Source organism: Corticium candelabrum, chromosome 15, assembly GCF_963422355.1.
Source record: "Corticium candelabrum chromosome 15, ooCorCand1.1, whole genome shotgun sequence".
Classification (NCBI taxonomy): domain Eukaryota; kingdom Metazoa; phylum Porifera; class Homoscleromorpha; order Homosclerophorida; family Plakinidae; genus Corticium; species Corticium candelabrum.
In genome coordinates this window covers 557,473-584,483 of record NC_085099.1, presented here as the reverse complement: position 1 = coordinate 584,483, position 27,011 = coordinate 557,473, and the positions used below count along the sequence as shown (strand labels likewise).

At 39.6% G+C, this 27,011-nt stretch overlaps 4 protein-coding genes across 4 annotated transcripts; 3 read left to right on the top strand and 1 right to left on the bottom strand.

Moving 5' to 3' along the window:
• Positions 1-238: 238 nt before the first annotated feature.
• Positions 239-21,256, top strand: LOC134190792 (cilia- and flagella-associated protein 46-like). The gene is made up of 58 exons (XM_062659304.1): positions 239-310; positions 687-810; positions 1,052-1,143; positions 1,209-1,346; positions 1,421-1,520; positions 1,608-1,706; positions 1,901-2,091; positions 2,164-2,260; positions 2,811-3,175; positions 3,717-4,110; positions 4,250-4,368; positions 4,430-4,642; positions 4,728-4,789; positions 4,841-5,046; positions 5,338-5,478; positions 5,542-5,751; positions 5,843-5,919; positions 6,193-6,324; positions 6,746-7,019; positions 7,083-7,150; positions 7,488-7,563; positions 7,640-7,738; positions 7,797-7,892; positions 7,954-7,990; positions 8,248-8,546; positions 8,953-9,027; positions 9,094-9,207; positions 9,274-9,354; positions 9,411-9,559; positions 9,753-9,851; positions 9,908-10,139; positions 10,199-10,252; positions 10,313-10,420; positions 10,681-10,874; positions 10,933-11,020; positions 11,132-11,220; positions 11,462-11,516; positions 11,598-11,678; positions 11,747-11,893; positions 16,234-16,301; positions 16,362-16,440; positions 16,530-16,718; positions 16,783-16,878; positions 16,943-17,032; positions 17,095-17,259; positions 18,021-18,118; positions 18,181-18,230; positions 18,303-18,448; positions 18,647-18,706; positions 18,941-19,017; positions 19,076-19,236; positions 19,301-19,404; positions 19,465-19,528; positions 19,904-20,072; positions 20,162-20,274; positions 20,336-20,417; positions 20,483-20,619; positions 20,951-21,256. The coding sequence occupies exons 1-58, from the start codon at positions 306-308 to the stop codon at positions 21,181-21,183; spliced, it is 7,461 nt and encodes a 2,486-aa protein (XP_062515288.1). The 5' UTR covers positions 239-305; the 3' UTR covers positions 21,184-21,256.
• A 10-nt stretch (positions 21,257-21,266) lies between these two features.
• On the bottom strand, positions 21,267-22,144 carry LOC134190599 (grpE protein homolog 1, mitochondrial-like). The gene has a single exon (XM_062659055.1). It carries the CDS (start codon positions 22,090-22,092, stop codon positions 21,427-21,429), a length of 666 nt encoding a protein of 221 aa, XP_062515039.1. The 5' UTR covers positions 22,093-22,144; the 3' UTR covers positions 21,267-21,426.
• A 6-nt stretch (positions 22,145-22,150) lies between these two features.
• Positions 22,151-22,853, top strand: LOC134190600 (V-type proton ATPase subunit G-like). The gene is made up of 3 exons (XM_062659056.1): positions 22,151-22,268; positions 22,335-22,435; positions 22,503-22,853. Exons 1-3 carry the CDS (start codon positions 22,187-22,189, stop codon positions 22,680-22,682), a joined length of 363 nt encoding a protein of 120 aa, XP_062515040.1. The 5' UTR covers positions 22,151-22,186; the 3' UTR covers positions 22,683-22,853.
• Positions 22,854-23,492: 639 nt separating this feature from the next.
• On the top strand, positions 23,493-26,920 carry LOC134190467 (G-protein-signaling modulator 2-like). Its single transcript, XM_062658910.1, has 11 exons — positions 23,493-23,870; positions 23,990-24,132; positions 24,898-25,021; positions 25,083-25,198; positions 25,253-25,304; positions 25,363-25,466; positions 25,529-25,637; positions 25,690-25,820; positions 25,882-25,913; positions 25,972-26,510; positions 26,565-26,920. The coding sequence occupies exons 1-11, from the start codon at positions 23,511-23,513 to the stop codon at positions 26,718-26,720; spliced, it is 1,866 nt and encodes a 621-aa protein (XP_062514894.1). The 5' UTR covers positions 23,493-23,510; the 3' UTR covers positions 26,721-26,920.
• The last annotated feature ends 91 nt before the right edge of the window (positions 26,921-27,011 follow it).

Below are 27,011 nucleotides of genomic sequence, written 5' to 3'. Positions count from 1 at the left end.
GGAGCAGCAACACCAAGGTAAATTATTGAATTTCATATTTTTTGAGTTTGTTGTTTATGATCTTGATGTCAGTCATTTATGATCTTGATGTATGATGCATGGAGTCTACATGCACTTGCAGTTTATTGTGTTGATTATTTTGCAGGCATCATTTTTTGGTGTTTAATGCCTCACAGTTATACTGGAAGCTTTGCAGGCAGTTTTTTTGCCCGAATGCGTGGAGACATCTTGAGAAAAGTCTCACGTTTGTTGTATCATCTCTGAACAAGATTGATGATAAGGATTATGCGTGGAGAGCTACACTGATGATGTTAGCATACTGGAATTATGTGAAATGTATCATGTTTGCTATCAATGTATAGAATTGAGTGTTTTTGTCACGGAATAAATATGGATGGAAGTAATCTATTGGCTCATTTTTCTATTTAGAGATATTTGAGTTAGACAGACAGACAGACAGACAGACAGACAGACACACACACACACACACACACACACACACACACACACACACACACACACACACACACACACACACATGTAGACATGCAGACAAACAAGCAGGCAGATAGATGAATGGTAGATGGATAGTGGTTGGCTGGATAGACAACGGAATCGGACAGACAAGTGGTAATGGTTTGATTTTGTGAATGCGTTAATGAGTTTTGATGTACAATTGTGTACAGCGAATTAGTCAAATGCAACATTGATGCTGGTAACATTCAAGAGGCCAGTAAACTGACGACGTTTGCATTCACTTTTTGTCAAACACATGCACCACAATTTCTACCGGAATTTGTTCATCTTCAAGTGAGCAAGCTTTTGTTTCTACTGTTTTTGTCTAGTACCTGCTCGCTTGCATACTTTTGTGTGTAACTGTACATGCTAGTGTGTGTGTGTGTGTGTGTGTGTGTGTGTGTGTGTGTGTGTGTGTGTGTGTGTGTGTGTGTTTGTGTGTGTGTGTGTGTGTGCACGTACAGTACTAGCTATCAGCTTGCCCTTAATATTTGGTTATTGCTGGACTGGTTATATGTTTTATCTTCATGTTTAGGTGGAGTATGACCTCACTGATAGAAAGGCACTTGAGAATACTCTTCCCAATATTTTTCTTGCTTGTCACAGCAGACTCTCTCATCTCAATGTGTATGCATGTTTTTTCTACAACAGTTGATCAACAATTTTTATTTAATTTTATTAACAACTTTTAGGCTGAGAAAGAATCCGGACAAGCGACATCTGTTTCAACAGAAAGCTAAGAAACTCATCTCGTTAATTACAGAAGTGAACAAGACAGAACCCAGAAAGAAAAGCTTACGTAACAAACAAGCACTGGCTGAAGAAGAAAAGTATCGTTTGTGTGCTTTGGGCTACTGAGTGATAATTAGGTGGGATGTGTATGGGTCATGGTGGTCTGTTGTAGAGTATTATTACTGAGGACATTGGCTCATTTGTGCTTGGAAGAAGGAGAAGCTAACATAGCAGAGAAGGCTGTGGTAGGAATTCCATCATCAGCTAAGGAAGTGGGTCTTACTTATCTCTGATTTCGTTATGTTTATTTTTAGCATATTTGTTGTATATTATCATGCTGAGTTTGTGTGTGTTTGTAGGATGCTGCTGTGGCTGTGGATATTGAGTATTTAGAATGTGAGATGATAGTTAAACGACTTGGTGGTTTGCAGGAGATGCAGACACTAAAAATAATTGATGTATGGGCTAATTTAATTGACACACACACGTGCACACATGCATACACACACACATGCACGCACGCGCACACACACACACACACACACACACACACACACACACACACACACACACACACATGCACACACACACACACACACACACACACACACACACACGACCACTTTCAGTGCTCATTCAAAGATGATTGTAGATCACAGAGAATGCTGTTAAACGATGCTGTCAAGCTATTCAGTCAGCAATCCGTATAGAACGCACCGATTTGATTCAAGCTGGTTGTGTGCTTCTTTGGAATCTCTGCTTGCCACTCTTACAACCCTACAGCAGAGGCAAGGCTGCAAAAGCTCTTCGAATGATAGCTGATACACTTGAAACGATAGACAGGTCCTGCAATAAGCCTGTTGGGAATTAGTTGAATAAGACGATGCTAAGTGTAGTTTTTGTCTCTGTGTTTAGTTTGTTGATTGATTTGCGTTGTCTTGCCCATATGGAACTTGCTAAATGTGATTATGATACAGAACGTTTGGAAATGGCTCTTGATAATATTGACAAGGTGAGAGGTGTTGATACAATTTGTTTTTTAAAGTATCAGTTTGGTAGTTATACATTATTTGTTGTTTGCTGTGTTTGATTGTCATCTCATTTGTCTGTCTTCTGTTGTCAGTCAGCTTGCTTTAGCTGTCGATATCATTAGACAGTTTTAATGTAGAGATGTCAAGTAGTGCAGTTTCTGATGCAGTAGAACAATCTGTCTGTCTGTCTGTTTGTCTGTCTGTTTGTCTGTCTGTCTCTGTCTGTCTGTTTGTCATTCAAAGTCAAGTCCATTAGTTAATGACTTTGTTGTTGCAAGGACTGATTTGTATTTAAAAAATCCTAGCATTTGAACAAGTAGAATCTGTATGAGAATAAATTATCTGTCTGCCTGCCTGCCTGCCTGTCTGCTTGCCTTTCTGTCTGTCTGTCTGTCTGTCAATACATATATTTTCATTACAATGAAATTTCCATCAAACTCTAAAGCAGAGCTAAAGTCCACTACATAATAATTACTACATAATACATTAGCCCTGTCTGTCTGTCTGTCTAACTGTTTGCTTCATTTTTAGGCAATTGCACTTGATTATCAAGGCACTTACAGTGAATATCTATTGATGAGACGTGAAAGACTTGTCCTGAAGAAACAAAGGAATATCATTCCACCGATGCTAGTTGACAAAGCTGCACAGCTAGTAGAACAAATAGCGACTAAGCGAGACAAGCAGTGGACACGTACTGAATATCAAAATGCCTTAGCAAGTGCTGGTGAACATCTAGCTCCTGGTGTTTTCAAACTGACAATTTCTGGGCCGAATAAGAGCTCTAGATTGCCTATTGAACAGCAACTAAAGGAAGAGGTGGATAGCTATGAGCTTGCTGTGAGTCAAACCAATGAGTTTTTAGAGAAGAAATCAAAACAAGAGGCGATCAAAGTGTAAGAAAAGAAAAACTGTTAGTATATCTTTCAATTGAGATTTGCATGAACATAATGAGTAGTGCCTTTTATCACCAGTTGTTTATGATAGGTGATGTAATGGACTTGTGGTTGTAAATAATTATGTGGGTTAATTACATTTATGCCAGTATGACAAGTGCTGTGAATATTTTGTGTATAGTAGTCACCATGGAAACATTGTTAGGGCAAGTAATGTCATATGTGGCAGACTTCAATTTTTCTACTGATGCGAAGTGAAACGTTTATTAGGGGACTCAAGCGGCATGCTGGATGTTATTTAGTATATGTTGCTTATGCACGTTTGCCTGTATGAAAAATTGTGTTAAGAAATAGATGGATAAATGAATTGATTAAGAGCTGAAGGTATGCATGGTTACGTCAGTCACTGACAGATTGATTCAGACCTGCAGACAAATACAGACGTACTATCAAACAAGAAGGTGAATGTAGTAGAATGGAATGGAGTGATTAAAAGCTGTGTTGTATTCATACATACAATCCAACAGAATTGTTTACTTAGGTGTCTTCTTTGGGCTGATATTGCAAAGGTATCAAGAGAGAACTCTGTGTGGATTGTTGCTCGATCGGCTTCTAGATTCTGCTTGCAGTACGATGATGGTCGGTGGGAGACAACTATAAGTGCTGCACCTGCACCCATTGCCAATGCACCAAGACTTGTGTACACTTCAGCATCTGGTAGAAGGTCCACTATAGGAGGTTCATCTCAAGTGACTGTATCGCAAGCTGGGCCATTATTAGCAGTTTTGACTAATCAGGCGGTAGCAGTAAATACAAATGTAAAACGAGTGGCCAGAGGTCGCCAACAGACTGCAGTTGCAGCTGATGATGTGTCGGAGTTTATGGCAAGACATCTGTTACGGAGACTTGTTGAGGCCCACTTTACTTATGCCGAGGCAAGGAGCAATTATGAAATAGACAGTTATTATGGTCACGTTGTGCTTGCTTGCCGCTGTGTGTGTGTGTGTGTGTGTGTGTGTGTGTGTGTGTGTGCGCACGCGGTTTGTCTGACTTTTGGTTGTTTCTGTGTGCTAGTCTCTTATTGAGCTGCTCATGAGGAATGGTTTGAATCTATGTGACAAACCAGACATCTCAACTATCTTTTCCAAAAAAACTTCCATCTCCACCTGCAATGCTGAGTGGCAGCAATACTGGTATCGAAGAAATAGAAATTCAGTTACTGGCGTTGTAATTGTATACACTCATATACTTTAGTGATTGGACTTCAAGTTTGACTGCTGAAGCAGTTTCTCACTTTCATCGAGCTGCACAAATTGGTTGTCTGTTGAAGGAAAAATGGATTTTGTATCAGACTTTGGGCTATGTGTTTAACTACACAAACCATGCTGTTAAGAAGGGCAGACTTGCTTCTTTAGTTTCACTCTATAAACCACTCATTGACATGTACATGTCACTCCAAGACAACGGGTAAGTAAAGTCACTTAGTAATGTTATTATTTGCATGAATAGTGAAGTTGTTGTACAGCAAATGTTGATAGATATTAATTTGTAGAGAACTGGAACTGTTATGTCAAATGGTGACTGTTGTGGCCGGTGGACTGATGGCTCCAAATGGTACAACTGTTTGTTGATTTTAACACTTCTTGTATATTATGATGTCTGTAGATGATAGTAAGTCAGATTCTGTCGGTAAGTCTGTGTATAGTCAGCCTCCTGCAAAGAAGGGACCTGATGTTAGGGTTGGTGTGGAGTCGCCTCAGGTTAAGACTACGAAAAAACAGCAGTTGGCAAGTAACATGGCTGCAAAAGATGAGCCTACAAGTGGACAACGCGAGACAGAGAATCTTAAAGATCTCAAAGCTGCTGTTGAGGTAAACGTATTTCGGCACTACTACAGTGTTCTTTGTTTGCCGGTTTTAATGTTTTGGCAAATCTCAAAATAATTTAAAGGCTTTGTTGTAATGAGGTGTGTGTGTGTGTGTGTGTGTGTGTGTGTGTGTGTGTGTGTGTGTGTGTGTGTGTGTGTGTACGTGTGTGTATGTGTGTGTGTGTGTGTGTGTGTGTGTGTGTGTGTGTGTGTGTGTGTGTGTGTGTGTGTGTGTGTGTGTGTGTGTGTGTGTGTGTGTGTGTACCTGCTACATTGCCCATTATATTTTAATTAGCTGTGTGAGCAAGCAAATGGCAAGTGTGCTAGTCAAGTTGTAAGCATGAAAGTAAGAAAGGAGCTGTTACAAGTTTGGGTTCAACTCAAGCATTTGCTGCAACAAGCAATGAACAAACCACACTATGGCCAAGACAATCCGGTATTGGTGCATGTGTACGATATTTACAGCACTTGCCAGCAAGATGATCTCTCTATGTTACAGAATGATAGTTTGACTAATCACTGCAAGGCAATTGTAGCCGTTGAGATGCTCTCATGCAGAGATAAACCTCCAGGAAGCTTTTCCAGCTGCCCTTTACTGTCTGAAGCGATTGCAATGGTTGAATGTTGTGAATGGATCGATCCACTGATTGAAATGGAGATGTGGTCTCGTTTGGCCATGATTGCTGCACAAAGCAGAGACGAAGAAAAAGTTAGCTAGCTATTGCTATTTACATAGGATGTCTTGTTTTGTTTGTGTGTACCTGTGGTCGTCTTGTGGGTTGATTAATTTGCTTATTTAGGGTTTGTTATGTGCTGATAATTCGCTCAAGTTTTCACAGTACGATGTAAAAGACGGCACAGGATCCAATGAATCAAGGTGGTGTATAGTTACCAAACACATTGAAACATGCTCACATCTGTAGTACCACAGCCATCCTTGCTACAGCAGCAGCTACCTCAATTGGGATCACTAACAGCTTGGCTTTGCTTGTTGCTAATTAGAAAGATAATACATCTCAAATGCATGACATAAATGAGGCTCTGGTTTTAATACTTTCAGAAACTTGCTTTGTTGTGTTGTAAAAAGAGATTCTAAGTTGATTGATTGGATAGCGTGTCACAAATACTGATTGATTGGATTGTTTGACAGGAGCAGAGAAATTGTTCAGAATGAATTGGTCAGTATTGCCTATCGTGCCAAAGGAATGCTTCAGATGCTACGTGCAGGAGACACTACCAGTAAGAGACAACTGGCTCTCTCTGAGTTTGTTTGCAGCGCAAAGTGAGACAAATATTTTGTCTAAGTATGCCTATATGTGATTTAAGTGTAATGATTTTGTATGAAAATAGTGATTATAGTTATTTTGTTTGAGAGGTAGGACATATACGTACTCTCAAATTGTTGATACAGTTACTCAAGACTGATACAGTTCTGTTTCCTTAATGTCTATAGTGCTACTTAGTATTTTTCATCATTTCTGTTTTGAGGTAGAACTTCACATTTTGTCAATGGAGTGCTCGATGGCATTTTTTATTTTGTCAAATTTTGAGTCTAAATTTTTAAGCAACTGAGCAATTGTATACATTTATTACTTTCTGATAAAATAAATGAATGATTACACTGTAAATTTGTTGCATTGCATTTTTCTGTCAATTAAACAGTAAGAAGACGCAGACTACATGCTACTTTTTATTGATTTTAGACATGCGTGTAAGTCAGAAAATTACAATCTGGTAATAGAAGCTACCAGGCATGCATGGAATCTCTGTTGCAATGCCAGAACACAGACAGTTGATAGAGAGTTATTGAAAGAACCACTGGAACAACTTCTCAGATACGTTGCTGAAGTAACAGGTAGAGACAGGGGAAGAGATGCTGAAGAAGGCGACTTACAGTTGCCAAAGATGGGAACTCCGGAAGACTTGAAAGTTCGAGTTGAATTATATATTATTATTTTTCGGTCATATGCTGACAAGGTGTGAATGACTTAAATGTATTCTTAGTTTGTTGGTAGTTGAATGGGGTTTGTGCTGCTGCAGTGTGAATGGGATTCTGGTTTGAAGTCAGTTGATGAAGCTATTTGGTATATGCCAAAATCAACACACAGGTTGGTTTGATTGATAAATTGTATGCAGAGAGCAGAGTCTTAATTCAGTATTGATTAGCTGCATGACTACTTGAGATGAGGTCATGCCAGTTGACAGACATACGAACATGTAGACAGATGGAAAGTTTGTCTTTTTCTGAAAAGATAGATTTAGTGTTGCTGTTTAGATTCACAAGTACTGCAGACACTCATTTTCTGACAGTTAATAATTAATACCCATAGTTTTTTGCATGTGATTTTCTAGACATTTTTAGACTGTCTTGACAACCAGAATATTATGCTATGAAGTGCTGTATTGCTTGACATTTTATCTTAGTTTCTACTTTGTGTTTGTCAGGACTCTTGTCGAATATCGAATGTTGTTTAAAAACAAACTGGGGAAGTCTGTCACTGGTGACATTCAGAGACTTGCAGTAAGACAAATTATAAATTGTTAGATCTGCATTTTAGAAGGGACTGTCAAATGCTGACTTGCTGCTCATTATTCAGATAGAGGATGAAGAGTTTCTAGTGTCTCTGTGGCATCGTGTGGCCAGAAATAGTAACAATCCACTTGAACAATTTAGTTCATTTACTGCAGCAATTCAGGTAAGTATTTATCACACTTTCTCTTTGATCCAAAATGCATTTTTTCAACTGATTGCAGACAGCATCTACTAAATGGCAGAAGATTGATTTGCTAATGGAGCTTGCAAACTGGATGCATTTAAAAGAGTGGCCACGAGAAAACACGATTAAGATAGTGAGTTCTCGAGACCATTTGCCAAGAGCTTAGTGAAAATGGTTTTATATGACACGTGTAGCTTGATTCAACTGTTGGCCAATTGTATTTTGATGAAGGTAAGATGAGTTTAATATAACGTAAAATTTTGGTTACATTGGAAGCACTATTGCCAAATGGAGTACAGTGTAATCAATATGGACAACTGAAACCGTACTGTAAAATTAGTGCTATGACATTTTTTGTACACACTGGTCATGCATATGTTGACAGATGCCACTACGGTACTTACCACTTTATAATCATTGTTTAGTATTCATAATCTGAACCAGGCTAATATGTGGTTTGCCTGCATGTTCATCTGTTTCCCTTTTAGGTGTTTCTGATCTTCCCAAGATTTTGGCAACTCCTGAACCAACAGCAGTGAAACAGTCTGGAGGATCAAAGGCTGTTATTGCCAATAAAGCCACTACTAGGGAGAAGTCTACTTCAGTAATCAGGAGTGAAGAGAATGATGATGTTTCTCTTGCTTGGCGAGACAAAGTCACTGGCTATAGGAGACTAGAGACACTTCTCAGATGCTACGTTATGATGGCTCAGGAAGTTGGTCGATCATCAAAAGAATACCTGCACTATTTGACCAAAGCTACTGGTTGCTGTCATGATATCTGGAAAGTGAGTGTGGATTTTGAAGTGTTTGTGTGCAACTCTTTTTTATAACAGCAATGAGACGTTGCTGTAATGTGTGATGATGAACATAAGTCAATGAGCTTGAGCTAGCAAAACAATTGCACACGCAAACAGATAGTTATTTGGATTGTAGCTGACAAAGTGTGCAGGATATTTCAATGACAATCACTTCTTTATTGAAATTGATTGACAGACTAGCATCAAGGAGGCTGATGTTAGGTATACACTGTATTAACGTGCAGTTTAATTGGATCAGTTAACTGAGGATTATAGATTTCACAGTTTATTACAACTAAGGTTAGCAGTCAATTGAATTATGCATGAGAGATAGGACAGACAGAATTATTGTAATGTCATTGTTTCACTGCTGATTCTTTGTTGTCTTTCACAGCTACAAGGCAATGTGCTATCTTCATCTACTTCTCAGGGAGAAAAGGAACGGCCAGAAGATAAGAAGGGGAAAGAGGTAGCAGCAATATTTGATTCCTTCTTCAGTTTTCTGTTGTAATAATTTATAACATATGATTGACAGACGAGGCTTGGGAAAACTACTAGTAACAGCAAACGCAAGGAGAAATGCATTCCAGTTCAAACAATTACACCTGATAACTTGGCTCAGTGGGCTACCTTTGAGTTGACAGATGAGGTGCAGCTACATTTAGTGAATTTTTAGAATTACATGAACTTGAAGTGGATGTCTGGCTTTGTGCAGGTAAGAGAATGTTTACGAAATGATACGACTGGGAATGCGGTAAACAAATTGACCGTTTGTAAATTGGCAAGTTTATTGCATGTAGTTGCTTAATTGTTATGAGCAGTTTTCTTAGTTTTTATTCTCTAATGTTGCAGGGCAGGATAGTTGAGGTGTTGACAGTGTTGGTTTCAGAGTTGGCTGACAATGGATTGCAGTCTTTTTGCTTTCCAGCTCTTGCATTGCACCACCTTATAGCATTGGATGTTGCTTGCAACGTAAATATGGTGGACTTGCTGCATCTCAAGTAAACTTATGCAGTGCTGTGTGTGTGTGTGTGTGTGTGTGTGTGTGTGTGTGCATGGACGCGTGATGTAGAATCAAACTTTAGAGGCTTAGTGAAGATATCTGAATTTGGTGTGACTCTTGGAGTTCTGTCATTGGCGTTTGTGGTGGCTTTTAGATGAAATGTAACAGCAAAATTGAAGTGATTTCTTTAGGTTTATTGATTGTTGTCAGTCACTTGGTTTGAGTGATGGAGTGGAATATCATGAACAGTTTGTTACAAAGTTTGAATTTCGACGGATGGATCAATTATTGTATGTTACACATGTTTTCTTGACAGCATAACATGCCTTGCAGCGTGTACTTTTAGCGTTCTTTCCCAAATTGAGAAGAATGAAGATCAGAGAAATTTGTTGAAGGCAGAAGAAAATCAGCAAGCCTTGGAGAAGAGGAGAATTCAGGGCATGCGTGATGTTGCAGAAATGGACAACAGCAAGGGAGATGTTGTGATAGGTTCCAAGTCGGCTCTGTCTGCCGAAAATCGTAGCAAATTGGAGCTGGTTGAAATCTGGATTGACCAGGCAGAATTACAGCTAAAACAAGTGGCACTCTTGATTGCTGTTAATGCTGGTGTTTATCATCAATGAATTTGTTTTCGTAGGGTGACTTCAAGTCAGCCGCAGACAGGCTCGAGTTTTGTCGCACAGCTGCAATGGTCAGGCAGTTCATAAATCTAGTGTTACTGGTACTGGATTGTACACGTTGCCTGTGCCAGGGTTTCAAAGCTGATTGGCTTTGGAGAAGAATACTTTACAATGAAGGATGTATGTCTTTGTTTCAGTGTGAAACGTCTGAGACAATCAGGTTTCTGTCAGATGCTCAGGCAAGAAGCAATTTATTTGGGTTGGATTATGTGCTGTTGCGGTAATATGTCTCTTTATTATTACTGATGTGATTATTTATCTGTGTGTTTGCATGTATGTGTTTGTGTGTTTATTGTTGCTAAATCCTGACACCTGTCCTGCCATGTATTTAACTATTATTCGTTTTATTTGCCGATTAATGGAATAGGCTATCATTTCTGTTTGTTGAAATTGGTTTGCTAATGCTTTTTGTCATTAATTTAAAGAGGCTGTTGTTTAGAAATTTTATGGAGATCTTAAATCATGGATGGACATTTTGCTTAAACTATCTGCAGCTTATCATGCAGATCGTGATGAAAATAGCCAAGCAGTTGGCATTCTAACCCATGCAATTACATTGTTTGGCGAGTTAGCCGAAGAAAGACCGTATTTGAGTAATGAATGCAGATACATACAAGCCGTTTTGCAATCTCAGTAGGCGATGAATTGAAATAGTAAATACAGAAATGGAAGATTTGGTTTGTGTGTCTAGATGTGCTATGTACAAAATGAAAGACATCAGCAATACAAGCAGATGGAGACAATCTAGAAAGAGAACAGAAATGAAACACGCTTTAGAAGTACATTTTTTGAACAATTCTATGAGGCATCTAGACAGACAAACATACTAATGGACAGACTGACAGACATGGATTTAGGCTTTCATATTGCAACTTGATTGTATCTTGCAGTTATATGAAAAGAGTAGTGACCAATTGTTGCAGCTTCACTACACTCAACGAGCTATAGAAGTGATGCTGAATCATTCAAGAGACCTGAGGTAGTAGTTGTTGGCATAAAATGATGTGTTTTCAATTTATACATTATAGAGTTGTGCAGTTTGTGTGCGTGAGCACGTGCACATGCGCGCACACACACACACACACACACACACACACACACACACACACACAAACAAAAACAAACACACTGTAACAACACATTGTAGTATTATATTGTTTCATTCGTATAGTTATGCCAGTTTGATCAAACTTGTGTAGACGTTATGTTATTGTTTACAGAATATTTGCTGAAGGTACATCTGACATAGAACAGAGGCATGAGAAGCTATTAGAGGTATAGAGTCAGTATTTGTAAGATAGATGTTTTCTCTTCTAAACACAACATTTGAGAGCATGATAGCTTGCTTATATGCAGGTTAATTCTATCCTACAAAATGCTTTTCTCCGTGCGAATTCTTTGTTTACAGAGACCTTGGCTCTTGTTGGATCACATCAAGTATTACTTGTTGTTCTTTCTAACTAACTCCTTGTTGTTGCTATACATCTTGATCATGCAATGTGTAGTTGAATGGTTGCTGGCTACTAGTGCATCATCTTCTTGTGGAAGTTGGCTGTGAGTATACAGACTTACTGTTGTTGGTTCTTGCTGAAGAAGGAAGTCGGAGAGCAGAAGAAAGACATGCTGAAGGTGGAAAATCCAGAGAGGAGAAGGTACGTGTGATGACCAGTACAAGTGTGTGTGTGTGTGTGTGTGTGTGTGTGTGTGTGTGTGTGTGTGTGTGTGTGTGTGTGTGTGTGTGTGTGTGTGTGTGTGTGTTGCGATAGCTCAGTTGGTTAGAGAGTCACCTTATGGAGTGTTTACATCGGGACCTTGAAGGTTCGCAAGTTCAAGTCACAGTGGCGAGCTATTGGCATAATTTTCTTAAGCAAGAAACTAACACACATTTGCTTGTCTCGACTCAGGAGTATAAATGAGTACCTGGTCATTGACTGGGGTCCTAAGCAGCTATCGGCTGTGATGTGACATCAGCCACTGGGGTCCTGGTGAGACTTTGGGAGCTCACACCACAGTTGGCTTTACAAGTCGGTGCTGCTGCGAGTGCCTGGCCCGGCTCCAGGAGTTTGCTAGCACAGGCCCAGAGTTCCCTGAGTAGCGCACAGGGCCCCAGCTTACAGCTGGGGGCGTGACCTCTGAGAGGCACCTCCTGACATTTAGGATTTAGGATTTTAGGTGTGTGTGTGTGTGTGTGTGTGTGCGTGCACGCGCGCGCGTGTGTGTGTGTGTGTGTGTGTGTGTGTGTGTGTGTGTGATGGCGGCACCCAACTCCGTGGTTGCTTGCCATCAACTAGGACAGCGTACCTAGCAAACCAATTGGGAGTGAAAAGTAACAGCTCAAACATTATCAGGTCAACTTGAACTCAAAAATTTATATTTTCTTGCTAACGGTCGGTTTTAAGTGGAGCTGCCGGGCACAAAGGGAAGGTTACCCTTCAAACCTACGAAACTCACTGTCTACCGGTTGTCCCGATTATCAGTCCATCAGTAGGAACGTGTTCTTTTGTGAAAGTGCGTGTATTGCCTGGACAATACATTCACTATAATCTCGTTCACTATAATCTCGTCGTACATCTAATTCTTTCGTTCAGAATGTCGCCGTCAGTTTGCGGCAACCGCTTTCGTGAGACTCATCACTTCAAGAAGTCCGACAAGTCATCATCTTGAGTTTTTGTGGTCGTCAAGAAAATAGCTTGTTGGAATGTTAGGTCTATGATTGACCATGACACATCTGATTGTTCTGAAAGAAGATCAGCGCTGATAATCTCTGAACTTCTTCGCTTTGGAATTGACATTGCGCTATCAGAAACAAGGCTTGCTGTTACTGGAAGTTTTGATGAAATTATTGGGGATGATGGATACAGATTTTGCTGGTTAGGTAAACCATCAGGAATCAAATGAAAATCAGGTGTTGGTTTTGCCATCAGATGAACATTGTGAGTAAACTTACTGATTTTCCCATCGCTTATAGTGATCAACTAATGTCTTTGAGGTTACTTTTGACTAAAGACAGATCTGTAACATTTGTAAGTGTGTATGCTCCAACACGTACTTCTGATGCAGCAGCAAAGAATTTATTTTACGATCAGCTTCATGATCTGCTTGTGAAAATTCGAGCAGATGACAAACTCATTGTTATGGGTGACTTTAATGCAATAGTTAGTCGTGACTATAAGTCTTGGCCTGGGATCATTGGACGTCACAGTGTTGGCAATGTAAATGAAAATGGTCGTCTATTGGTAGAACTCTGTTCTACTCATCAACTGAGCATTACTAATACTAGATTTCAGTTACCAGATAAACTAAAAACAATTTGGAAACATTGACGGTCACGTTGCTGGCATCAACTTGATCACATCATCACTAGGAGAAGAGATGTGCAAGATATCCAGTCGACTCGTGTACTTAGAAGTACTGAATGTTGGACAGACCATCGGTTAGTGAGGTCAACAATCAAATTTAAACTTATAACCAAACGACATTTTACTACTAGTACAGTGAAAAAATTTGACGTATAGATTGATTGAATGATTCGAGTGTTGTTGTTTGTTTTGAAAATCAGCTCAATATGGAATTGAGAGCTTCTGATGAACCGGAGGGTACATGGCATTGACTCAAGATGGCAACAATGGAAGCAGCAAAGAAAACAATAGGGTACAAAAAGAATAAGAACAGACTGGTTTGACAGCAACAATGATGAAATACAAGATCTGCTAAGAAAGAAACATGATGCTTATGCAAAATTACAACAAAATGCACAATCTTTCACACTCAACAAGACCTTTCAAGAACTGTAAAGGATAACTCAGCGCAGATTATGACATCTACGAGATCAGTGGTGGGAAGATCGAGCAAATCAGCTACAACATTTGGCAGATGGAAAAGACGAAAGGTTTTATAGTGAGCTAAAAAAGTTTATTGGTCCAACCAAGTCTTACGTGTTCTGTACCACTTTGCAATGAGGATGGTCAGTTACTAACAGACAAATAAGAAATTCTTGCTTGCTGGAAGCGTCACTTTTGCTCCCTACTCAACAGGAATACCATGGTTGATATATCTGTTCTAGATATGATTTCACAGCAATCACTTCATAAAGACATGGATGAAGCACCAACACCTGAAGAAATATATTCTGCAATCAAATCTCTAAAACTTGGAAAGTCTGCTGGTCTTGATAGTCTTGCAGCTGAGTTTTATCAAAGAGGAGGTGATACTTTACAGAGGAAATTGTCGAGGTCATCTTACACATTTGAAATACAGAAATTGTACCAAAGGACCTGAAAGAGGCCCAAATAATCACAATCTACAAGAAACGTGGAAACTGGCGTGGAATCTCATTATTGTCTACTGCTGGTAAAGTCTTATCAAGAGTTCTCTTGAATAGACTGGTAGAGTCAATAGCAGAAGAAACTCTTTCTGAGTCCCAATGTGGCTTCCACAAAGGAAGAAGCACCACAGACATGATATTTGCCCTGAGACAGTTACAAGAAAAATGCAAGGAGCAACATAAACCATTGTACATGGTCTTTATAGATTTGACAAAAAGCTTTTGATTCAGTCAATTGAGAGGCAATGTGGAAAATCTTGACAAAATTGGGTTGCCCACCCAAATTTGTAAATTTAGTGAGACATCTACATGAAGGAATGAATGCAGAAGTCATATCTGAAGGTAAAAAATCAGAAAGCTTTGTTGTCCAAACAGGAGCAAAGCAGGGCTGTGTATTAGCATCCACTCTGTTTGCTCTGTTTCTTGCTGCAATGCTAAATGAAATGAATGGTTGAGCTGAAAATAGAGGAGCCTCAATTCAATATCGTATGGATGGTGGTTTATTCAATCTTCGCAGATTTCTTACGAAATCTAAAACTGTAACCACAAAATTAAGAGATCTGCTCTTTGCAGATGACTGTGCTCTGTTAGCATATTCTGCAGATGATATGCAAGAAATCGTAAACTCTTTTACAAAAGCAGCAATCAGTTTTGGATTGCAAATAAATATCAAGAAAACAGAGTGCATGTTTCAGCCGATTCCTGGTATGCCGGCAAGGACATTTTGTGAATGGTGAAGCACTAAAGAGGGTATCCTCTTTCTCTTACCTTGGCAGTGTTTTTTTCAGAGGAGTGTAGTGTTGATAAGGACATCGCTGCACGTCTGCAAAAAGCAAATAGAGAGTATGGCGTACTTCAATCAAGATTATGGAGTCAACAAGGAATAAGAATAAAGACTAAAATCAAAGTTTACAAATTAAAGCAGTCGTTTTGCAACTCTTCTGTATGGATCACAAACGTGGACGCTATATAGAAGAAATATTCAGGATCTAGAAAGATTTTACCGTTGCTGTCTGCGTCAAATAATAGGAAAGAGTGACAAACATAGAAGTTCTGCAAAGATCTGCAATAACAGGAATTGAATACATGTTGACTAACAGCAACTAGAGTGGGTAGGTCATGTCGCAAGAATGGATGAGAGACGTTTACCAAAACAAGTGCTATACGGTCAGTTGTTAGATGCACCAAGAAAAGCTGGTGGTCAGAAGTTGAGGTTCAAAGACACTTTAAGACACAATCTACAGAATGTCGGTATTGATAAATTGGGAAATGATAGCATGTGTCCGTTCAATGTGGAAGAAAAATATGAGATTAGGCTTAGATCGTTACAAGGAAGGTAGAATTGACAAACTTGAAGAAAAGAGATTAATGCGTCACAACTATACACCACAAAACTTGGCTACTGGTACAAAGAACGTTTGTAAATCTGTCATCGAGTATGTTGTTCCAGAATTGGACTTTTTGCACATGAACATGCTCATCAAAGACAAATTGTATATAATAGAAGTCGTGAACTCATTGTTGAGTAGCGAAAAAGAAGAGAAAGAAAGGAAAGAAAGTGTGTGTGTGTGTGTGTGTGTGTGTGTGTGTGTGTGTGTGTGTGTGCATGTGTGCATGTGTTACATACATGTATGTGATAAATAATTGCTCTCAATATGATATGAATAGATGTTAGATTCATACAGAATGAGTCCAGTCCTCACAGATACCCAAGAAAAGTGGAAAAGACTAACTGAGTCAGAAATACAGGATATCTGTTGTATTGTTTAGCAATTTCATACTTCTTTTGCACACAGGCATTGTGTTGGCATCGCTTTCTCGACTATAATGTCATCTTATCACAAAACTCAGTCAATACAATATATGAAGGATAAGGTACTGAATTGTAAAATAATGTGAAGTTTGTATATATGTGCACAGCTACTGGTAAACAAATTACTGAGCTGAATTTACTTCACGATTAGGTTACCCTTCAGCTTGGTCAGCTCTTATGTTGGATGGCTGACATTGCTAGTACAACATACAATTGCTGGAGTTGTAGACACATTGAAGCGAAGGAAACGTCAGTGGAAACTGAGGTATTTGTTGATAGAGAGACTTCAGAGGAGCTCAGTGATCGAGAACAGTCTGAGACAACAGAGAGTGCTAATAAAGTAATTTCACTGTCAGCGTGTTTACTATGTGCATTACAGGAAGTTTAATGATTGATTTTTGTAGGATACATTTGTACTTCCAAAGACACCCTGGCAGTTTGCTCAAGGAGCAGAAATTTTAGCACTTGCTGTCCAAGATGCGTTGAACAAGGAAGCTATAGTAATGTGAACACACAAACACTTCTGCGCTTTAGTCTTGTGTCATCAGTCTTTTCACATTGTAGCATTCAGCAGCTGCAGGATCACTTGATTTGGTTGAATGCTTTGGGATGTGGGATCAACTTCAGTCAGTTCAATATCTAAGTCTCTACCAGGTTTGTTTTGGTTATCGTTATCGTTTTGTTTTTCTGCTTTTGCGATTTATTGAGATATTTAGAGTTGTCGGGCATCTGAGTATCTGCAGTCCTTGATAAGAATAGCACAAAATAATGCAAACGTATCACTACTTGCTTATTTATTCCATCAACGTCATCATCTGCAGCAATCCAGAACACTGGGGCCATTGAGAGAAAGCAACAAGCGACATTTGGAAAAATTTGAGGTCTGTAAGTGTAGAGGTTGGCTACTTGGTTATCACACAGTAACACGTCTTAACTTTATTTATTTACATTCAGAGGCTTAATTAATCTACGTGTAGAATGATGGCCTTATCAACAAGTTGTTATTTTGAATTGAAAATTTATTGAGCTTCTTGTTGTTTGTATAGAAAACCTTGTTAGATCTAACTCTCTAATTTTAAGTGACATCTAATATTCAGATGGTGACAAATCACAAATTGTTGTAGTCGCCAGTGGCCAGTTCATGCACAGCCAACTACGTATACTGATTTTTTAGACAGGGATGAGACAGCTGAGATAATTAAACAATGTGATTGCATCACAGAATTCTTCACGGGAGAAAGGCAAAGTTCTCTCCAAATGATTACAAAATCTTTGTGGCTGTGCGTACAGCACACATATGTGTATATAAAACCAAATAGTTGGCGATGAATGAAAACTGTGTTCTTTACATGCTGTGACTGTGAAGCATGACATCTTGAAGACTTCTTGGTCAGTCCCTGTTAACTAATCAATCGACTTTGTATTGTCTTGCTCCTGCAGGAACTGAGGGCCTGTATGTTATGTCACTTATGTGTTTTAAATTAATTATCAGAACCATATTTGTCACAACTGAGTAAATGGCCAGCTGATAAACTTTTTGCTGGCTCTATTGCTAGTGGCTAGTTAGCACAAACTGAACTTAATTAAATTAGAGGGTTGTTAAAGTAGTGATATACTATAGTATAATGTGTTGTGCTATTAGACTTATCGCCGCATGCAAGTTGGAACAAACCATTTTGACTTGTTTTCTGCCATGCCAGCATCTTTTTGTTTTGTTATGTTACAACACTCGCCAGACAGGTTAGCTGCTATGCCATGGTGATGAGTAGCCATTTAGTTTAGTTAAGTTTTATGTAATGCAGGAGATGTTTGTATGGCAGCATTGTCATGCCAAATCAAGTTAAAAGTACAGGTGAGTGAGCAGTTCTCTTTATCATTTTTCTTACTCTAGTATTGAATTGAAATGAAACATCCTGTCTGTTAGATGGTGATCTTCCTTCCATTGCTCGGGCTGCTGTTGATCCTGCACGGCTGAAGAGACTGCTAGGAGACTTTGAACTTTACAAGAGGGATCGTGAACAGCATTTGCTGCAATGCGACTTTTTGTTTGAGTCACAAGTGCAAAGTCAAGTAAGTGATGTCTAAGGAAACATCAAGTGGTTGTGTAATATGATACATACCATTATGTCTAAATGTACAATGGGAGCACTTAGAAGAGAAGGAAGAAGATACTTTATATTTACCCCAGAGTGACAGATCCTTAATTGGACATTAAGAATGGTATAGACTGTTGCAGATGCTGTAGTTGATTTTTCACATGTTATTTAGGGTAGTGATACAAAGTCTAGTGCAGTAGAAATCGCAATGAAGAATGGAGAATTGCTTGAGGTGAGAATATTGAGGAGAAGTAGGCATGTTTGATATATGAAACTGGGAAGAGCTGGTGTGGTGTGGTGTGTGTGTGTGTGTGTGTGTGTGTGTGTGTGTGTGTGTGTGTGTGCGTGCGTGCGCGTGCACACGCTCGCGCACATGTCATGCGCATGCATCAATGTATGTATAGCTTATTGCATGTGTACAGGTGCTGCTTTGCTCTTACTTTGTTTTGTCATCTCTGACATTCAGGTACGGTTTGCTGAGTTTGTATTGTCTCTAAATGCGTACTTTGAACCTCTGATCAGTCAGCTGCCTAAGCCTTCGACGTATGGCACTGCTACTAGTGTGCTGTTCATAGTTTTATAACTAAGTTTTTTTGTATAGCTTGGAAGATGTTAGTGCAGTTGTGTTGTTGCTTGACGAATGGCTTCTTCGACTTCCTGTAGAATGTATAAGTTGGCTGTCTGTTCCATCCACAGTTGCTGTGACAAGGGATGTCTCTCTTCAAGTTTTTTACTATCGACTTCGTGACACAATAGAAGAAGGTGACACATGTGTTTGTTGGCCAACAAAACAAATATCTTTCAATTGACACACCGTGTTTAATAGATTTGCCACAAGAGCCAGCAGTTTTGAATGCCAAGAAGAGTAAAGCTGGTGTAACACCAAGACCTGACAAAAGCAAGGATGGAGATAGGAAGAAAGAAAAAGTGGTAAACATTTATGTCAGTGGTGTGTGAGTTAAGTTTAATGGTTTAATTATTTATTCACAGAGCAGTGTTCCGCCGCCAAAGGTTGCACCATCAAGCATTTCAGTGGATATGAGCAAAGTGAAATGTGTGTTGTAATTAAGAAAATATTTATTGTAGTCTGTGGTTTGAATAAAGGATATGATGGCTTATAATTGCTAGTGAAGTTATGTAAGTATTGAGAAAGAGAAAATATTACCATCATTGAACAAGAGGCAAAAACTAACTAACCAATGAGAGGCCAAAACTTCTTGACTTTATACAATTAGAGTGATTTTATTGTGTGACTAGATGTGTTGACTGCAATTCAGTGGGGTGTAGGATCAATTAGGGAGACTTTGAAATATTGGCATAGTTGTAATGATAATTGTAATTTTTTTATTTATATGCAAAAATTGTTGCTATTTAACATAGTTTTTATGCATTTTATATAGTACAGTTAGTTATTGTCTACGTATTGCAGATATATTAGATCCTTATGCCGACACTGACATTCAGTCTGATAATCAGATGGGTGTGTTATCACCACAAAATGAAGAGAATGTAGTGTCTCAGGTTCAGAGTACTATCAAGAGTTTGGGGCAACTGTCTGTCAAATGGAGTGGACAACTCGGAAGAGACTTGATACCGAGGTACACCAGTGTTTGCATAGAAAACATATAGACATTGACAATGTAGTTGTTGGAGTTTAGTTGCATGCATCGTGTGTTGTTGTGTTTAGTTATCAACAATGGCGAGATGCTCTTGCAACCTGTTCATCATTCATCATGTTTGGTGCAGAGAAATTGCTTGGCTATTATCCACCTCAAAGAATTTCAGCTCTGGACTTATCTGGTATGTGTACAAGCTTGTGTTGTTGCTGCTTGTAGCATTCATATTAGGATCTTTGTGTTAGGTTGTAGGGTTGCTGTGTTAGCCGACAAAGCACACACGAGTGCTAGTTTTCTCAAACAGTCAAAGCTTGATGCAGACAAATAGTTGGTTTTTATTATGTATGTCAGTTGCTGTGGTCATCTCTAATCAGGTTGATTGGTAACCCTAGTGAGGATAGCCTGAGTCTGGAGGGCTCTGTTGAGACAGCACTGTTACTGTCATTGAGTGGTGTTGGATCTGTTTTTATCAATCAGTATTCATCAACTCCTAAAGACAATTGTCAATTTCTATGTGACTGGCTTCAAGGTAATGTGAATACTTTATTGCAATCTGCATGGTCATAAACAGGGAAAATAAAGTGACGACAAGGAGACAGACAGTTGTAAATATCTTTGCCAGTCAGCCAGCTAGCCAGCCAGCCAGCCAGCCAGCTATGCATGTTAGTGATGCTGTACTAGTTTTGATGACTTATTCATTAGACAACTAAGACAGACAGACCAGACAGACAGACCAGACAGACAGACAGACAGACAGACAGACAGACTGATGAATGAAAGTATGCATGCAACAGCTGCCTGGCAGCTTACTGGGCATCATAACATTCTTAAATTCTGGGGGAGTTAACTATTCTTGATAGGAATGGCTACTGAAGGCAAAACTGTCGGTGAAGCCCTGAATAGTTGGCGAGAACCAAATTCACTTGATCAAACTCATCCTTCTGAAACTGCAACTGAAGAAGAGGCTAACCCCGAAGGCACAACACAATTGAAGAAATCATTCAGTCAGAACAATCAACAGAACATAAACAGCAAGACATATAATATTGTCCTCTATGGGTTGCCTCAAGTTGTATTCAAACCAAGTAGTTAGGAAGGAATTGCTATATACCGTACACAAAGACAGAACTCAACTATAGTATTCATACATGCAATAGTACTCATGATATACAAGTATTGTTTGCCTTGTGTCATTTTAAGTTAAACCAACACTGTAGATTCTTACTGTACTGTACTGTACCAGGTAACTGTTCGCGGTCTACAAGTGAACTGGCTTAGCATCCTCCTAATCAATCAACCCATGCATCTTGGTTGTAATTCTAAGCTACATGAAATACTAGCTTTTGTCTTTGACTACACCAACTTGTGCAGCTCTCACTGTTCTCCCATGCAGTAGATATCCTGTTTTCAAAACCATTGATATGGATCCTGGCATTTTGTCCTCTGCTTCTTGATAGAGCATCGCCTCGTGAAAGTTCGGATCAAATTTTTCTCCAAGTGGGTTTGTCTTCACTAAACCATTTCTGGCAAACACTTGCAGTAGCAATCCTGTTGTCATCTGGACGCCATCATACAACTGCTTGACACTTTCATTGCCTTGTACCAAAGGGTCGGTTTTCATGCTTTCTGTCGCCAGTTCCAACGTGTCGGCAACGTCCAGTAAGTCTTTGGCAAAGCTCTGAATGCCAAACAACTTGGCATCTTCGACCTGTTTTCTGTACATCTTTCTCACATTCTCTGTCTCCGCTAGACATCGTTTGTATTTTTCGTCCAACTGTTGGACCAGTTCTTCTAGTTTGAGGATCTTTTCTTCGTCTTCACATTCACGTGGCGTCTCTTCTGCAGTTGCTGTTGCATCAGCTTTACCCTCTGCTGCTGCTGAGCTTTCTGTTGACTCTGGCTCCCTATTAATATCACTAACTGCACGAAAACGAAGAAAATTTAGAAAACGTTTTGTGTTCAATGAAGGTTTGATTCTCTGACAAACATTGCGGACTATCATTACGAAAAGTTGAGATTAATGACAGGAAGCAGTGCACGAGAGCGGTCTCGGTCTGGAGTTCGAGGCCTTAACTAGATCCCGGATTTACTGTAAGATGGCGGCTACAACTACAGGAGTTCAACAACTTCTCGCTGCTGAGAAGAAGGCAGCTGAAACTGTATCAGAAGCAAGAAGAAGTAATTTTACACAATGAGAGCTCTCAAAAGTCGAACATATGTTGCATTTTGCGATGTTTTTCACAGGAAAGGCAAAAAGACTGAAAGAAGCTAAAGAAGAGGCAGTGCGTGAAATAGATACATACAGAAAGGAGAGAGAAACTCAATTTCAACAGAGAAAGACGCAAGTATAACGCTGTGCTGATTTTGCCATGACCGTCACGTGATTACATGATCATTATCATGTGGCTGTAGTTGCTAGGATCGAAGGACGACTTCAAGGCTAAGGTAGAAGGGGAAACTGAGGAGAAGCTGAGTGAGCTTGAGAAGCAATATAATGACAACAAAGACCAAGTGATTGTACGTATGCTGGAGCTTGTGCGTGACATCAAGCCAGAACTGCACAAAAACTTCAGGACGGGAAAGGAAGACTGAAAAAGGGTTGAATGTACTTTTTTGATTTCCTTGTACAAGTAGCAATCTTGTTCAAGACTCGTGTATTCACTGAGAGTAGAAGTCCAGAGATTTGGTGTTGATATTTGTTATTTAGTTAATTAATTAACTGTATTGACAAGAGAAGCATTGTTTTTGTGGGTGGCTTGTCTACGTTTTGTTACTGATGATTAACTTTATCAAATGCACTTGAAGTCAGCTGTTGGAACCGGAAAAGACATTAATATCAGCCAATATTGACATTAATGTCAATAGGCAGCTCCCCGACCATTTATCAGTGTAGTATACACTGGTTGGTTCTAGGCAGTCTATTCAAGTCATCATTACCTTGGTACACGTAAGATCTAAAAATACAATAGATAATATTAGGAAAGAACCGTATTTAGCTACCTAAAGCCCCTAAAAATAGTTACAAGATTGGGTTAGAGGGCTTTGTAGCACTTTGCTCAAAGTAAATCTAGCGATTCCTTTTTGCAGAGTACCTACTCTAGTATAGATCTACAGACATACATATGTACACACAACAATTGCAAATTGAACTAACCTCTAGTAGGCGAAAACGAACGAAGTGTGGCAGTACTGTCCATACTGTACATGTACAGTGTCTCTGCAATCCACACTGCGATGCTAGTGTCTACATCAGAGCTGTATATACGGCTGTGGTCTAGAGATGTCCAGGTATGCCTAGATATAGCTGTACATTTTTTACTGTAACTGTCAGTTGCATGTTGTTCGCACGCCTACGTGCTATTTGTTACATCCGGGATGTGTTTCCGTACCGTTACTGCTGATGTTGGCACCACCGGAAGTATGGAGTCTTCAAGGTGTCGCGAACTTGCTCTCGAAGGAGAACGCCTTTGTCGAACTGGAGACTGGAAGTCTGGCGTGATTCATCTTGAGGCGGCACTGCAAGAACGTTGCAGCGAGGCATCGACACTCTGCTTCGTTTACAGTCAGCTGGGTACAGCCTGTTTCTACTTGAGGGACTACGAAAAGTCTCTCGAATATCATCGTCAAGATGCCATGCTTATGAAACGAGCTGGAGACCGTACCGGCGAGGCTAAGGCCTACGGAAGTTTGGGAAACGTGCTGAAGGCAGTCGGTCGTTTTGATGAGGCTGTAGCGTCATTTCATCGTCAGTTGGCACTTGCACAAGAAGTGGACGACAGGGTGAGTGTAGTAGTAGTCGTTACCAGGACACAAGACGTTTACTGTTAGCATTCGTGTTCACCGCAATTGGGACTGCAAATGTAGTTGAATCACGCGATGTGGTTTGCACTTTTTTGCAGGTTCGGGAGAGCAAGGCGTTTTACAGTCTGGGCAATGTGTATCATTCGAAAGGCAAAGACGCGGCCAACGGGTTACAATTGGATCCCGGTCAATATCCGGTTTCTGTGCGAGAGGCTTTGCAGAATGCAGCCTGTTTCTATGAGTGAGTGTGCATGGCACGTATCTGCGTTTTGCAGTCGATGAATGTATCATTAGCGGTCATTATGTTCGGGGAACTGTTGTCTGCATTTTTGAATCAGTCAGCCGCATTGAACAAGCTAATGTTTTGAGGTGTGCTAAATATCTGGAGGTGGGCTAGATTAGTAGCATTAGCGGAAACTGAGGCATGACTGGAGGATGTAACGGTGTCTTAGCGTGTGAAACGTCTGATTTTGTCAACCCACACTGGGAAAATGAGGCTTGTTAGAACAACGACGTGGGATAACTAATTAACATCTCTTGTTGGTTGGTTGAATAGAAATGGTACTTGATGACCACAGTGGCCCACTGCTAACCAAATTCTTGCAACAACCATGACCTTTTGCACTTACCATATGTAATTTATGTTGAATTTCGCTTTCTGTTGTGGTTTTTGTTTCAAGACTGGAATAGTCTTTCCGTTTTTGGTGATGCAATAGTGTTGAGTTATTGGTGATGGAATTGTACATGGTGAGGAAACATTTTGAATTTGATTATGTCAGAATACTGGAATAGAGTGGAGTAGCTGGATTATAAGAGAAACTGTGAGATCCTTTAGATCATATATTGAAAATCATGTTATTTACTTATTTAATTACATCAGCTTATACTGTAATAATAATGTAACAGTCTTATCATTGTTTTCTAAAATTGAATTTACAGCTGAATAGTTTTCTATGATTCATTTTGATGAAATGTCAGAGATGATATAAGATTGCTTTGGTTGTAGAGCGAGCTTGCAGCTTGTTCAAGAGCTTGGTGACAGGGTAGCTGAAGGTCGAGCTTGTGGCAATCTTGGAAACACACATTACCTGTTAGGCAACTTTGAGAGAGCAATAAAATATCACACTACAGTGAGAACAGAGCAACAGTTCTTCGTGCTTTGTCACATTATGTGTGTGTGTATGTGATCAGAGGCTAGAGATTGCTCAAGAGTTTCGAGATTACTCGGCAGAGAGAAGAGCTTGCACAAATCTTGGAAATGCATATGTTTTTCTTTGTCAATTCAATGCGGCAGCAGAATATTACCGGTCAACTACATAGTAGCTTTGTAGTAATCAACTATGAAATATTACGATGTGTAGTAAAACTCTTCTTGTTGCTCTTGAGACAAAAGACAGAGAAGTTGAAGCTCAGGTTTTATTCATGGTAGAGTATACCTTGTGGACGTGTTGACATTTGTCTTACATTTTAGGCTTGCTATAGCCTGGGTAACACATACACGTTACTGAAAGACCATGCAAAGGCTATTGAATATCATTTGAGACATTTGGACATAGCACGAGAACTCCATGATAGGTCGGAGGTTTTATTTGTCTGCATGTTGTAGAAACTTCATAGGGATATATATGTATATACAGGGTTGGTGAAGCACGTGCATGTTGGAGTCTAGGCAATGCATATACTGCTATGGGCAATCACAGACAGGCATTTAACTATGCCACTACACATTATCAGTTGGCAGTAGAGGTTGGTTGTATAATTGCATTCGTTTTCCAAAATGTAAGAATTAAATGTTTAGTCAAATGATGTGAATGGTGTTGAGAATGCCAAACAGAATCTGACAGAGTTGAAGAGACTTCTAGGTATTCCTCTTTCTTCATCACCGGTTCCTATTCGAACTGAAGGCATCAGTAAATTGCAACCCGGATGGTAAGAAATAGGTTGTAGGTGTGTGTTTTAATTTTAGATGAATTGCCTGTGTTACTGTTAGGGATGGGCAAATGGATGATCGATTAAATACAGGTGAGATAAGAACTTTGTTTGTTGAAGGGATCATGCTAAACACAATATTTTGTCATAGAGGCAATTGGACATCAACATTTACACGATGTCAATGGAGACACAGCAGCAGCATCTGTACATATCCAGTCAAGTGAACATTGCATTCAAACTATTGGCAAAAATTGCCCAAAGAAAGCGTTTTCGTCGAGTGAGAAAGATTCGCTGTCAGACAATTCATATGATAGCCAGCATAGATGGACAGATGGGGGCAGTCCAAGTGCAAGTGGGGCAGTGCATGCAAATGGTCCAGTTCATGCAAATGGACCAGTGCAAGCAAGTGGACTGCCTGGTGTTGTTTCTCAACTGCCTGCTGCAAGTGCAGCATCATTTCCTAGAGAGAGATCTATGACTGGAAGTGACTCGGAGAATGGGCAGTCTTTCAGTGTTACCGACAGCTTTATTTGTTTGCTTTCCAACAACCAGGGCCGTAGGATTGACGATCAACGATATTCGTGGCCAAGGGAGCCGTCGGTAAACAGCTCTACAGATGAGACTCATGCAACAGATCAGGCCTGTGGTTTAGACGATTCCTTTCTTGATATGTTGATGCGATGTCAAGTATGTGAGTTTGTGTGTCATGGTGTATCATTTGTGACGATTTCCATTGCTTAGGGAAATCGATTTGAAGAGCAGAGAAGTGCACCTCCTCTACCTTTTTCTTCTGCTCAAGTACCAGGTAGGACAATTCCAGACGAGGATTTCTTCAACATGATTGTACGCTTACAATCACAGAGACTGGAAGATCAACGAAGCTCTGATCCATTGTGATTATGATATTTTGTTGAAGCTGTATATATATCTAGATGCGGTAGTGTAAGAGTTTAGTTAGCAATTTAGCACAACAGGAGAAAGTCTAATTCCCAGCATGAAAGTTTTGTATTTATATTGTCGTTATCTTTTATTTACTCTTATGTGACCAATGAAAGAGTTTTACAGATTGATACAAACTGCCACAATGTTACCACGCTGCCAATAATTTGTGTCATGCATATGTAATATCTGCAAATTTGGTGGCATGATAGCTATAGCATTTACTCTAGTTAGAATGTCACTGAAATT

Excerpts from the sequence above, each read along its gene's own strand:
- LOC134190792 (XM_062659304.1), top strand. Across the intron at positions 4,111-4,249 it reads CCCACTTTACTTATGCCGAG|TCTCTTATTGAGCTGCTCAT; the intron begins GCAAGGAGCAAT and ends TCTGTGTGCTAG. Across the intron at positions 9,208-9,273 it reads CCTTTGAGTTGACAGATGAG|GTAAGAGAATGTTTACGAAA; the intron begins GTGCAGCTACAT and ends GGCTTTGTGCAG.
- LOC134190599 (XM_062659055.1), bottom strand. The coding sequence starts at position 22,092 with ATGATAGTCCGCAATGTTTGTCAGAGAATCAAACCTTCATTGAACACA.
- LOC134190600 (XM_062659056.1), top strand. The coding sequence starts at position 22,187 with ATGGCGGCTACAACTACAGGAGTTCAACAACTTCTCGCTGCTGAGAAG. Across the intron at positions 22,269-22,334 it reads TGTATCAGAAGCAAGAAGAA|GAAAGGCAAAAAGACTGAAA; the intron begins GTAATTTTACAC and ends TGTTTTTCACAG. Across the intron at positions 22,436-22,502 it reads TTCAACAGAGAAAGACGCAA|TTGCTAGGATCGAAGGACGA; the intron begins GTATAACGCTGT and ends ATGTGGCTGTAG.
- LOC134190467 (XM_062658910.1), top strand. The coding sequence starts at position 23,511 with ATGGAGTCTTCAAGGTGTCGCGAACTTGCTCTCGAAGGAGAACGCCTT. Across the intron at positions 25,305-25,362 it reads ACAGAGAAGTTGAAGCTCAG|GCTTGCTATAGCCTGGGTAA; the intron begins GTTTTATTCATG and ends CTTACATTTTAG. Across the intron at positions 26,511-26,564 it reads ATATGTTGATGCGATGTCAA|GGAAATCGATTTGAAGAGCA; the intron begins GTATGTGAGTTT and ends TCCATTGCTTAG.